General features: G+C 41.5%; 1 protein-coding gene across 1 annotated transcript in view; it reads left to right on the top strand.

Annotated features, from left to right (window-relative positions):
- ARHGAP10 (Rho GTPase activating protein 10) overlaps positions 1-14,825 on the top strand; it is a 353,126-nt gene that overhangs the window by 316,639 nt on the left and 21,662 nt on the right. The window contains exons 21-22 of the mRNA XM_044300373.1: positions 9,893-10,039; positions 13,733-13,824. Of these exons, the coding sequence (XP_044156308.1) occupies positions 9,893-10,039; positions 13,733-13,824 (239 nt within the window). The remainder of the gene's footprint in view (positions 1-9,892; positions 10,040-13,732; positions 13,825-14,825) is intronic.

Below are 14,825 nucleotides of genomic sequence, written 5' to 3'. Positions count from 1 at the left end.
ACCATCACTCTTAAACCGGCTGATAAGGGGGGTGCGGTCGTGGTAATGGACACCACCAAATATGTACAGGAAATTATGCGACAACTAAATGACCCTCAGGTATATAGGATTTTGGATTCTGATCCCAAATTCATGATAGCGGATATCATCCGCCGATGTCTCAGGGAGGCTATGGCCGCAGGCATCATCGATGGGGGTCTTAGTGATTTTCTTGAGGTAGCACATCCGGTCACTCCGGTGATTTATGTGCTGCCCAAGATTCACAAGACCCTCATCGATCCCCCGGGACGACCCATTGTCTCGGGTTCTGATTCTATCTTCAGCGGCATAGCTGTTTTCCTAGACAAAGTACTGCGGGAATTTTCCATAGGGGGATCATCCTATATACAGGACACATCTGATTTTTTGACCAAACTACAAAGTGTTGATTTAACCCAGGTGTCTTCGGTGCTACTCGCATCATTTGATGTTACTTCGCTATATACGTCAATTACACATGATAGGGGACTCAGGGCTGTGGAGAAAATGCTGAGGACATCAGCCTATACTCCTCATGCCTCTGAATTTATCATTGATTTGCTGAAGATTGTGTTACAGTACAACTACTTTCTCTTCAGGGACGTATTTTACTTGCAAGAACGTGGGGTGGCCATGGGGTCTCACGTGGCCCCCACGTATGCAAACATTTTTATGCGGTGCTATGAGGAGGATGTCGTCTATCTGTCCCACCACTTCAGCCATGTGCTGAGGTGGTGGCGATACATTGACGACATCTTCCTCATATGGACAGGCTCTGAGACTGACTTGGCCGAATTCCATGGCTTTTTGAATAGCCATGATCCTGACCTACAGTTCACCCTTGTTTATTCTCGAACTGAGATCCAGTTCTTGGATACACGAGTTACATTCAATGAGGGTGTGTTACATACTGAGTTGTACACAAAACCTACTGATACTAACACGTTTTTGTGTTACAACAGCTCACACCCTCGGAGAATGATCCGGTCGTTGCCCTTCTCTCAATTTCTCCGCGTCAAGCGTGTTGTGTCAGAGGAGAGTAAACTTGATGCGACTCTAAATTCCATGGCAGTTAAGTTTCGGGACAGGGGTTATCCCAAACGACTGCTGAACGAACACATGAATAGAGCACGCACGCTTGATAGGACGGAGCTACTGACGAAACGGGGCACTGTCCAGAACAAGGCCAGGATTCCGTTCGTTTCAGTATACACTGAACTCAGTCCCTCAGTAAATAAGATATTGAATAAACATTGGGGTCTATTGGGTACATGCTTCAAAGATATCCCCGAGTTCTCACGTCCACCATTGTCATCGTATCGCCGATCCCGGAACCTACGCGATCAGTTGGTTAAGGCTGACATTGGCCCCGGGGGATCTTTGAAACAAACCAAATTGACTCAGTCTGGCTTAGGTTGTTTTCCCTGTTTAAACTGCGTCAACTGCAGATACATCCGTAAGGGAAGGTATTTTGTACATCCCAATACCGGGGTGTCTTACAGTATTTTATTTCATTTGACTTGTGATTCCAATTATGTCATCTACGTGTTGTCTTGCCCATGTAATTTGCTTTATGTGGGCGAGACAACAACTGAATTGAAGACTCGCCTCAATAATCACCGTCTCAGTATACGCAAAAAACGTATGGATTTACCAATATCTAAACATTTTACTGAGGCCACACATAAAGAAGGCGATTTGAGATGCTGGATCCTGGACCATATACCCCAGCCACGGCGAGGTGGGGATAGATCCAGGATACTTAAACGCAGAGAGCTTAGCTGGATCCATAAGTTGGACAGCCTGAACCCGAAGGGCTTAAACGTTGATTACAACTTTGGGGATGTTCTGTGAGGGTTGTTTGCCCCCGGTGCTTTGCTGGATATTGTTTTGCCCAATTGCGTACACACTCAGAGAGTTATACAACTCATTTTATTCCTATCCTAACGCTTTTTCCTTTTTTTTCAGATCACTCACATTTTGCACTTTGGGGTATGGATCATATGGTTGGAGTGCACGCAACATACCACGGAAGGAGTCCATTCTATTATATTCTACATTTTATGTTTGATTTAGTTCTGTTGCTGCCAGGCATGACAGGCACCATGTGTTGATTTTTATCGACACTCCATATAATCCTCTTTTGTCACATATTTCATCCTTTGACACTGGGAGCTGAACTATATACACTTTGCAGCATCTGAGTACCATTTGGAGGAGATCCCTCTCGGGCAGTATGGGAGGTTAGAATCCCTGGCGCTATTCCTGCAGATACCGCGGTTTCCGTGGCTGCGGTGGATTTTCTGCCAGGGTGGGACATATTGGTACCCTGTTAAATGGGATTCCTTGTGCCCTTCTCTAACCCCCTATGCTCGTTTTCTGTCTTTGGCTGGGTGCGATTGCATAGTGGTTGTGAAAGGGCAGCTCTCCAGTCACAAAGATGGCGCTTTTAGCTCGATTCTCTACTGAGTATGCGCCCAGGACAATACACTGTGTCCTATTGGGATGACGTCTGCAGTGACGGAGGGGTGTCGGCCTAGTGTGATGACGCGCAGCGTTTCCGGTATGCCGAATACCTGCTATTGGTGCGCTGCCACGCCTGCGCAGACTGACATCTACAACGCCGAGTTCACGGCACTGAATGAGCCTCCTTGCCTGATAAGTATGTTTTGCGATATCACTTCGTTGCTCCTCCCCCTCCTTACACTCTTGTACAATGATCGTTGATACACTATTTGATCGGGTTTATGCACTTGATCTATACATATGTTTTGCATCTGGGACTCTTTAATGATGATCAGCATATGTTTTTCTGCACTATAGGTATTATGTGGATTCACTGTACACTATTGTCATGCACTGTTATGATTTGTTAAACACACCCACCGGGCTGTGATCACATGATTTGTATTCCCGATATAATCACAGTTATTTGAGTTGTATCTTTGCTTGAGGAAGGCTCGTGACCAGAGCCGAAACGTTGCACCACTGGTGTGAATAAAGGGTTCACCGCTATATTTTTTGGAGTGCCGCTCTTTTTTCCTGCTACATTTATTAGGGAAACCAGTCCATTCCCTTTGGGACGTGCACCCGCATTTTTATTCTGGAGCCAGTGCCGCCATTTTTCTTTATATATATATATATATATATATATATATATATATATACACACATAGGGGTCATTTATTATTCTGAAATATGCTTAAATTAGGTGTATATCAGGCACAGACTAACTGTTGCACTGCTATCTGCGACTACTCATGCCAGGTCTAAAATTGGGGGCATGGTTGGGGAAGGGGACAGGCCGGCAGACCCCTCTCATTCATCATTTACTATATGTCTGGTTTAGGCATAGAAAATGGTCTAAATGTAAGACAGCAATGAAGCTGTTTTACATTTATAATTGGCGCTGGATGCTCTGAAGTTATGGAGAGGCCTGCACCTCTCTGGATCCTCCACCAGCTATGGGCCTTTATTAAGACCGGTGTCTTTAACGGCGGTCTTAATAAATGTGCCCCATAATCTTTATACTGTTTAACTGATATGATTCACTAACACATAATTTTTTCTGCATACTATAATAATTTCCTATCCCAACATAAGTACATTTTGAATAATTTTCATAATAACATTACGCCATGCACAGCAGTCACTGACAGCCGGGTTCCTGCTGCATATGCCGGCATTGGTGAAAACACTGATGCCGGCACATTAACCCTTGCACTGCCGTGGTCAGCGCTGACCGTGGCACGTGCGGGATCCTGCTGAGTGCAGGGTGGCCATCGGATCCCCGCGCCGCTGTGACGGGGAACAGATGGCAGGGAAGGCAGCCCGATGCCTTCCTTAAGCATTGTGGCTGCCTTCCGTGACAGCCTGAGAGATCCAGCCCCCTGAATTTCACAGGCAGGAAGCTGTAAGTGTATTACAGCGTGTAATACACTTACAGCCAATGCATCACAATACAGAAGTATTCTAATGCATTGTAAAGGGGATCAGACCCCCAAAAGTTGGTCCCAGAGTGGGACAAAAAATAAGATAAAAAGTTTTACAAAAAGTCTAATAGAAAGCGAACAAAAAGTCATATGCACCCCAATATATTCCCAATCAAACCATCATCTCATCCAGCAAAACTAATACCCTACCCAAGAAAATCTCCCAAAAAATAAAAAAAATATGGCTTTCAGACTATGGAGACACTAAAACATGATTTATTTTTTGTTTCAAAAATGATATTGTGTAAAACTTAAATAAATAAATAAAAGTATACATATTGGGTATTGACGCATCCGTAACTACTTGCTCTATATAAATATCACATGAACTAACCCCCAGGTAAACATCGTAAAAATAAAAACAATATAAAAAAAGCTATTTTTTTCTCACCTTACATCACAAAATGTGTAATACCAAGCGATCAAAAAGTCATATGCACAATAAAATAGTACCAATGAAACCGTCATCTCATACCGAAAAAAAATTAGCCCCTACATAAGACAGTTGCCCAAATAATAAAAAACATATATATATATTTTAAATAAATGGGTCAGGATTCAGTGCGGGTGCTATGCGTTCACTTCACACATTGCACCCGCACGGAAAGCTCATGTGAAAGAGGCCTTAGGCCTCTTTCACACGACCGTTTTTTTTTTCCGTTTTGCGGGCCGTTTTTTGCGGTCCGTATACGGTCCGTATACGGAACCATTCATTTCAATGGTTCCGCAAAAAAAACGGAATGTACTCCGTGTGCATTCCGTTTCCGTATTTCCGTTTTTCCGTTCCGTTTAAAGATAGAACATGTCCTATATTTGGCCGCAAATCACGTTCCGTGGCTCCATTAAAGTCTATGGGTCCGCAAAAAAACGGAATGCATACGGAAATGCATCCGTATGTCTTCCGTATCCGTTCCGTTTTTTGCGGAACCATCTATTGAAAATGTTATGCCCAGCCCAATTTTTTATATGAAATTACTGTATACTGTATTTGCCATACGGAAAAACGGAACGGAACAACGGAACGGAAACGGAACCACAACGGAAGCAAAAAACGGAACAACGGATCCGTGAAAAACGGACGGCAAAACACTGAAATGGACATACTGTCGTGTGAAAGAGGCCTTACTCTGCAGCCGATTCCTTCTCCTATCCCCAGTATGTAACCTGATCCCTCAGTGAGCTGATAATCCGTCTTGCCTGTCATTTTACTAGTGGGAGAAGGAAATGAGCTGGATAAGTGACACAAAGTTTCTAATTTTCTCTTGTACTATTGATTTATGCAATTTATGCACGCTTTTTTGAAAGCACAGTGCCTATTTATCGCGGCTCAGTCATGTCTCTTTTACTTTTTCTGGGAGCAGCATAGGATAGAGGAGAGGGAAGATACTGAACTCCGGGGTGCACGGTTTTCTAGTATACAATTCAGTACTTTACTAGATGAAAATACTACATGGAATAATATAAATCGAAATATCCTTGAACTCAGTCTGCCCCCCCCCCCACCCCCTCAGAGAGAAGAATTGACTTATTTTTGTTAATATGAACACTAATAAGGTATACTGTGCTTTCATAAGTATACTGAGCTACCTATCAACATCATCAAACAAGTAAGTGCATTTAATCTACAAGTAGATAGTACTCATCTGCTAGAAAAAATCTGAGATCGAAAAACAAAACAGCACATTTTAATGATCAAGTTCCTGCAGGCTTTGATCACCTACCCATATTCCCTTGCATGTTACAATTGTTTCAATGCAGCCGATTCATTCAGCAAGAAGAAAGTGTCTACCTACCACCAGCTTGCTTTGTTCCCAACCATGTTATGCGTTTCTTCTATTATATACACCCTCACAACCCACACACTTTCAGTAACTTAGCCTAACCGAGGGACTTAAATACACAGATAAATAGAAAACATAATGTTAACCTTCCAGCTCGCTGCATGAACAAGATAATGGAGCTATGTGATTGCACTGGAGAGCATAATCCTCTGAAGTGAGGTGCCGAGTGTCTTTGTACTTGGTTTTCAAAACTTTTGCTGCTAGTAGAGAAATGGATTTTATTACAGTAGATCTTTTCATTTCAAAGTTAAACTGCAGGTTTTTGAAATAAGGAAAGCGGTGCTCTAAGTGGAACAAGACTGCAGCGGATAATTACTGTGGTATATCAGAAAAGTGAATGGATCCCCATTAGTCTTAATGTTATGTCTGCTGTCAGTCAGCTAATATCCATAATAACCAGTGTTTCCTTTCTGTGGTCTCCTGCTTTGGCATTAGCAACTTCAAACAGACTTTTAAGATACAGTAGTTTTTGCTTGTTTGCTGTATATATTTTACTGTAAAAGTTTTCAAGATCTTTCTGTGCTATTCCCTTTAAGTAGTTCTTATGCTTTAATGCAGTTACAGCTTATATTTTCTGTAATATAACTATACACACTAAGGGTTCATTTGACCACAGATCAACAAAACATGGACACCGACGTACCTCTCCTGCTCTAAATGGCGCCGCCACTCACAAAAGTCTGCACTCACCGCTCCCTGGTCTTCTGCCAGTGTTGCACAGCACTGTGACCTGACATCACACAATGTCAAGACATGGTGCGCACTACGTTCTGATGCTGTACGCAGTCAGGACACAACATAAAAGGTGCCCATCAGAAGACCCAAGAGGGGTGAGCACAGTCACCACCAGGAACACTGAATTCACCACTTCCCCGATCCTATTGTGTAATAATGAGTGCTTCTGTAAAGCCTCATTCACACGTCTGTGTTCGTGCTCAAATCCGTGAGACAGTGGTCAGTTATGCATTGCTAAAACAATGATGTGTGAATACACATATTAAAATGAATAAGGACGTGTGCTGTCTGTGGAGAACATGTACAGCACACGTCCGTGGAACACTGACATGTGAATGAGGCTTTATGGAAGCGTTTATTAGTATTCGCTTAATAAGATGCACTGCCATTTCTCCCCCACTTTTAAGGGAAAAAAGTGTTTTAAGGAGCCAAAAATATGGTAAATATAATCACTTAAGTTAATATTTAGGATAGTTTTGACTTTCCTAAAAGGGATTATCCCATCTGGACCTCTGGGACTCACACCTATCTCAAGAACAAAGCCATGAACAGAGAGCACACCACCCATGCACAACATCCTCTCAATGTACTGCTATGGGACATCCGAAAGTAACTGAGCACACTCACTCAGCATTGAAGCGAGAGGTGGCCTAACTGTTTGCTCTTCGTACACTTTAGTTTCCCATTCTTGAGATAGGTGTGGGTCCCAACTCATATAGATATTGCATAAATATCCAGCTGGGACAAATCCTTTAACTGTGTCAAAAATATTCTCTTTATAAAGCTACTACATGTATATTTTGTAGGCTGGGATAACAAAGCATATACAAATAGATTTATACTACTTTATGAGGATTCAGAAGAAGATGGTGAAGCTGCTAGCCATTAGCACTAGGGCTCAGCCGGGTCAAATCAAGATACGTCTACTTCCTTCTTCTGGAAGGTTACTCAAGCAGGTGATGAGCGTGAGTTAGAAGTACCATGACAAAACTGGTTGGTAACTCCTAAAAAAAAATGTTTGAGGGACTGTTAGAAATTCCGTTTAGGAAAAAAACATTTTCACTAGTAACATCTACAGATATGACTATATATACACGCTATGCTTATACATACCTTTCCCTTCATCATTTATATAGATTGGTTCCACCTTGATGATTATCGCGTACAATTAATGAGGGCGATGGTTGGGTTTCTGGTAAAGGTGTCCACTGATCTGTATCTGGATTTTGACTGCTGTTTTTACATAGACGTCTGTAACGCTCTCTGAAGCTCTCAACGTTGAACTACTCTTTCTTGCTGTTACCTTGGTTACAATCCAGATATCCACTTAAATCTTTTTACAGTAATTGGTTACCTATCTCTTCCTAAAAGTGGAGGAAGGGTTATTACTTGTAATGCAATGCTTTACAACCCATCTAATCCCTTACTGAAATGTTTCTTTCTACCTCGTCTAATCCTTCCACATACTAGTTGTTTGCTGCTTTTCAGCAATTGAAAGCTCATTGATATCAGAGGCTCAATGTTGTTATGAAACGATTACATACCAGCAGAGGTAACTTAAGTCAGGATGTCTTGGAGGATGTAATTAAAAGTTACTATAATAATAGTTGTCTGCACTTTTTTATTGTGTTAAATTCAATTCTAGCCTGTCAATTACTTACAGGCAGTGTTGGCTGTGTACTACAGTATCTGGGAATGTATTACATGCTATGAAAAAGTACAAAGTAGTGTACGTATGCAATACTTTGGGCCAAACACGATATTAATAACCAGTCTGCGCCACTGTGAATGTGCTGGGAAGAGTGGAAATGGTGCTGGGGTCGGACTGAGCATGGTTTTTAAGCTTGTCGAACAACTAAGCCAATTTTCTGGCAACTCTCAGATATCTGGAAACGCTGATAAGTGAGAATGAAGGACCTGGCCACAGATCAAGGCAAATGTGAAACCCACAGTTTATTGTTTTAACCTCTAGTACCAACAAGATCACTCATGTACTGTATGATCAGCATATGACAGATCTTGCCTGCCATAACTTTTGTACAGTGCACCAGTATTAATATGAATAAATCTCCTCCAAAGTTGTAGGCTAAGTTGGCGATACATTTTTTACGTTAGATCCCCCTTACATATGCATCCAGGATATGGCCAAGCATGCATGTGTTCTGCATGGGAAGTAAGTCATTGTCAGACACCTCTGGTGGCAACTTATCTACTCCAACCTTTGCAGTTGGGAGGCCCTCCATACATTAGATGGTTGGCAGGTTTAGGTGACATTAATGTACTGTATATTAGACTTTTATGTGCATTGATGATATTACCACTATTTCCCTGCATCAGTTTTGCCTAACTCCCCTCCATTTTCTAGTATCCAAAATATATATATATATATATATATATACACACATTCTATTATGCATTCAGTTGGTTGCATACCACGACAACTATTCATTTACATACGCTTTCCCAATGCCAGATCGACATTCTAACTAGTACATGTGTCAAGAAAGCATTGAGAGCAGGCTTGGAGGCTCTTGACCTTCTAGAACCCCCTTTCTCAGTTCTATAATATGTCTTCATTCTACATTGCATTGTCAATACAGTACTGCAGACAGAAGTGTAGCATCAGCAAGGTAGTAACCTCCATTGCCTATACCACTGTGCTAGCTATATAGCCCCTCACAGAGTCTTCTCTTGTCAAGCTTTACAGACGCGAGTGATATTAAAGAGATCACTTTTCTTAGGGCAATTTTGTGGCATTCTGGGATAGTGCCTTTATTAAGTCTTGGACATGTGGCAACCATGGTACTAGGTAATACAAATAGGATCAGTGGCCACCACTACTTTGTGTTATTGGGAATTGCCCTTTCATGGCTCAGACAGTAGAGGACTATGCCAGGAGCAAACAATCATGCCTTGTTGCAAAAAGATACCCAGTATATCTCCAGTTATAGTCAGTATTAGTAAATGCTGTATAGCACACTTTCTTGCAGAGGAAAGATTTCTTTCTATAAATTGATCTTGGTTTGGTGTATAATTTAGATGTCGGTAAATCAATATGTAGACTAAATGTCAAGTTTAGGTCAAACCGCAATCCCAGGTACATATTTAAAGCCAAATCACCTGCTAATCTATCTACAGTAAATTGCTATAATGTGTGTTTTGGAAGTTTTAAACTGAGCCTGCATTTTAAATGCCACAGTAACACTTTGTGGGAAAAAGTCTGCTAAGTAGCTCAGCTTCTGTGTCATCAGTACTAGCACAGGACTGAATGCAGAAGAATACTATTAATTCTTTTCATTTATTCAGGACATCCATAACTCACTGTCCATTGGTATCATGGATAAATAGTGAACCTTCAGCAGTATCGTATGAACCTACCTCTCCAGAGATGCCTGAACATTCTGCAGACCCTGAAGCATCAACTGCACTGCCGCTGGATCTCCCTTCAGAGAGGTATTCTGTAATGCTGCTTATTATATATTATTATTTGCTTAGTCTTAGCCAGTAATCCTGCTTCACAGTCTGGTTTAAGAAAGGATGAGTGTTTTATATTTTGAGACTAGTCATACTTTGTAGTTTGTTACATTAACAGAGCATTTGCATTGATTTGCTTTTAATCCTGGTCTTCATATTTCTCAAAATAGAATTTGTATGCAAGCTAAATAAAAAATAATTTAGTCATTTGGCTGCAGGAGGAGCATCCCTGCTGGTAGGACAAAACAAGTGGCAAGAACTGTCCATTTGCTATGCCCGCCTCTATGATAGTCATAGGGTTCTGCCACACATTCAGGTTTTTCTTATGCAGTTTTTGAAGCCAAAACCAGGAGTGGATTGAAAAAGATTGGAGGCGTAGTATCTGCCCTTAATACTTTCTCTCCTGTCACCAGATTTTGGCTTAAAAAATTGCATAAAAAAACATTAACGTATTGGCAGCACCCTTAGGCCTTATTCACACAACGATGAAAAACAGCCATGCAATGTTTATTTTAAATGTCCATCACACAGATCTTTTCACAACAACTGACAGGGTAGCAGTTTTCAGCAGCCATTTTTCTTCGTCGTCGGAACTGCCCGCTGGATCCGCTGATCTGTCGCTGACTGAAAGCATTTGTGAGATGGATCTGAATGCGGATCCGTCTCACAAATGCATTGCAAGGACGTATCCGTCTCTCCGCTTGTCATGCGGACAGACGGATCCGTCTTGTATCTTTTTTTCAAATTTTTACCGGTTGGCGCATGCGCAGGCCGGAAGGACGGATCCAGTATTCAAGCATGTCTTCAGTTTTTGTCGCCGGAGATAAAACTGTAGCATGCTACGGTTTTATCTTTTTCCTGATCAGTCAAAACGACTGAACTGAAGACATCCTGATGCATCCTGAACGGATTACTCTCCATTCAGAATGCATGGGGATATAACTGATAAGTTATTTTCCGGTATTGAGCCCCTATGACGGAACTCTATGCCGGAAAAGAAAAACGCTAGTGTGAAAGTACCCTTAGCCAAAGGTGGAACAGATCAGCAGGAGATTAGCCCAAGGACTCTGCACGACTGTTTGCATCATTCAGACTCACAAACAGTGAGGCAAGAATATCTCCTGTTTCTTTTATCATATATTTCTCAGAACACCTAGGTTTTTAGGTGTTCCTTTAAGCTGTTCAAATTTTACCTTGATGCCGTTGAAACAGATAAGTTTTAGCAGTAGTGTTTTGTTTTTTGTTTTTTGCCAACCCATGTTTTATTTGCCTTTTTCTTTTTTTCTACAAATGCTGCAATTTGAAAATCATGCTAAGGGATCAAAAAACACCAGTAAAATGTCTTAAAGGCTTTGGACAGCTTTTTTTTTAAGATTGCATTTTACAAATTTTAGTCCAAAAACATTTTTAATTTGGTCTTTATTGAACATTTTCAACCATTTATGAGATACAGGGGTTAACTTTTTTATTTACTCTGAGTCCAGTCATCTGACTGCTCATGTGTAGCTCTTATCTCTGATCTTCTAACCTCATAAACCCTCATTATAAGTAAACTCTTATCAAACTGATAAGAATATGGTATAAATAAGTTCTTATGAACTGTTAGGAGGTCAGAGATAAGGACTATACATAGCCCTTAGTGAAATTAAGATGCTGACAGGTAGGCAAAGACTTAACCCTTTATCACAAAACCTGCTGAAAATGTTTAATAAAGCCCAACTGAAAAACATTTTTTTTGCCAATAATGAGTAAAATGTACATAGCCTTTAAAACACCACTACAAAACACACAGGGCCACATTTACTAATGTGAGTGCACCTAGATTTCGTTATAAAGTGTGGCAAAATTGTGCACATCTAGGTTTAGAGAGAGTGCCTAGCCCGAAATGGTGGTGTGGCTTCACTGGAAAGGGGCATGGCTTAAGATGTTCCATTTTGCATCAAAATTGTGGCACAATTATGTTGTAAAATTCTGTCTCATACTAAGCCAACCAGTGGTTGATATAGAGTTAGGTCTTAATCATACGTACGTAATGATGTCCATGAGAAGACGATCAGTGTTTCATCCATAGAAAAGCCTGTGAAGGGTCCATTGTTGGCCTTTGTGTCCCTTTCTTCCCCTCTGTTTGTCATCCGTATTCCATGGGCATTGATAAGGCTACTTTCACACTAGCGTTTTTAATACAACCATCTGCATACATTATGAACAGATCTGGTTGTATTATCTTTAAAGAGGGCCCTTTATGGGTCCAGACAGTATAAAATAAGTAACACGTTATGTAGGACATAAAGCAGGGATCTAATAGCACTTACTATTTTTCCTGGGCGCCGTGCTGTTCGCCCGCTGTGCCCCAGTTTAAAATCTCCCGCCTGGTATGCTAATTAATAGCATCGGAACAGGGAGTAGGAGATGCCAGGGTTTCTCAATGGGCGTCTCCTTCTCCCTGGCTGTAGCACGGACCAATCACAAAGAGTGTCACAGCCAGGGAGAAAAAAAACTCACCTTCTCCCTGGCTGTGATGCTCTCCTTTGTGATTGGAACGCGCTACAGCCAGGGAGAATGAGATGCCCATGGAGAAACCCTGGCATCTCCTCCTCCCTGTACCGATGCTATTAATTAGCATACCAGTCAGGAGAATTTTACAGGGGCACAGCTAGCTAACGGAGTAGTGCCCGGGAAAAATAGTAAGAGCTATTAGATCCCTGCTTTATGCCTTACATAACCTGCTACTTATTTTATAATGTCTGAACCCATGAAAAGTTCTCTTTAACATAGCCAAGACGGACCCGCCATGAACCCCATTGAAATAGGGAATAGATCCGTTTTCTATTGTGTCAGAGTGCCCATTGACTTGCATTGTGGGTCATGACTGATCTGTCTTGCTCCGCATTGCGTTAAGGAAAGAAAACCACAGCATGCTGCGGTTTTTTCTCCGGTGTAGGAACGCAACCAATCGGAACGGAATGCATTTTGGAACGTTCTGTTCAGTTACGTTTTGTCCCCATTGACAATGAGTGGGAACAAAACGGAAGTGTTTTTTAACGGTATTGAGATCCTATGACGGATCTCTATACTAGAAAATAGAAACGCTAGTGTGAAAGTAGCCTAAGCTGATAAAGGGATTTCCAGTGCAAGAACACTGACAGAACAGATTCCATCTGTATTCCGTCAATTGTTTTCATGGACCCATTGACTTGAATGGCCATCTTTGGTCTGCAATACAGACCAAAGTAGTGCATGCTTAAAAAAAAAATTGAATAAACACATTAATGTGCTTTCTGAGAACACTGCAGATATCCGTGAATCACTGGCGTGATAAGACTTTAGACAAAAGTGTCTAGCCATGCACCAGATTTATCTATTATTATTTATCTATTAGCCAACAACATGTGACAATATTGCTGTTTTAAAGAGAAAAAAAAAAGATGTGCAAGCACCCTAAATGTGACTTAACATCTTAGTTTAATACCATACTGTAGTTCTAACAACATATTCCTAAAAACAATAAACACGTAAATCAAAATTATTACTAATAGATTACAAATATAATGTACGTCCAGTTTTCTCATTCTACCCCCAAAGTTGTTCCGATCTCAGTTTATGTTGTGTATTGTAATCCTTGTAATTCATAGGAATATTTCTACCTAATTGCTACTATTGTTTCTGTTGTAGCATCTCTGGCAGAAAGGCAAAAGCTGTATATCCATGTGAAGCCGAACACAGCTCAGAGTTATCATTTCAAGTGGGAGAAATATTTGAAAATGGTAAGTTAACCTGTGTTTGCAAGCAGGCACTGTTTCCTATTGTATACATTAAAGCATCACTGTCACCCAGATCAACCCTATACAGCCAGACGATATAGCCTGGTAGGGTTGCCGACGCTGATTAAAACGATAACTATCTTTTATCTGCAGGTAGTACCGTTGTGGAGAAATTTTAACTTTTATAAATGCTATTGAGTCATTGGAGCACCAGGAGGCGGGCTTATGTGGTTCGAGCACTGGTCCAGCAATGCCCCTGGTACTCCATACTGATCCCCTCTCCTTCAAACCCTCTACCTTTAGATTAACTGTGGTTTAGCTCTGAGATCTTGCACCTGCGCATCCGCCGTCTAGAACGTCGCGGGCACACAACATCTTGGCTTCATCCTGATAATCGAAGATGCATACCGTGCCACCACTTCAGGGTTCATGTGAACGGCATCAGGATAAAGCCAAAGATATGCGCACATGCCGTTCTAAACAGTAAATGCGCAAGCTATCAATTTAAAGGGAGGAGGTTGTGATTTAAAGGAAAGGGACGTCAGTATGGAGCACCAGGCGTATCTCTGGAGTGATGCTCGGACAACATAAGCCCACTTCCTGGTGATGTTAAAGGATTTCTCTTACCCGATGAAATCGTTCACAAAAAAACTGACAATGGTATAAATCAACAAAAGGAGTAATACCTTACCAATCCTCAGTAGCTCCTGTGGCTTCACTTTATTGGTCCCCTGTCATCTTTGTTTATCGGGATGCAGTGATGGCCTGGCGTGACACCACAGAAGTGGCCAGGTGAAGATAGAGTGGTGGCTGACCAAGGAATTATCAGCACAGCAGCTGTCAGGAGATGGTAAGGTGAGTATTAGGCCACTTTTAACCGCTCAGTGATTTCCATCAGTTATTGTGATTCAAAACCAGAAGTGGAGCCTACACCTGGAAACTGCACTTGGTTTTGGCTCACAACCACTGATGGAATTCACAGATCAAACACTGACATGTGAGTC

Source organism: Bufo gargarizans, chromosome 1 (assembly GCF_014858855.1).
Source record: "Bufo gargarizans isolate SCDJY-AF-19 chromosome 1, ASM1485885v1, whole genome shotgun sequence".
Classification (NCBI taxonomy): Eukaryota; Metazoa; Chordata; class Amphibia; order Anura; family Bufonidae; genus Bufo; species Bufo gargarizans.
The sequence above is the reverse complement of the archived record's forward strand: the minus strand, read 5'-3'. Positions and strand labels throughout refer to the sequence as shown.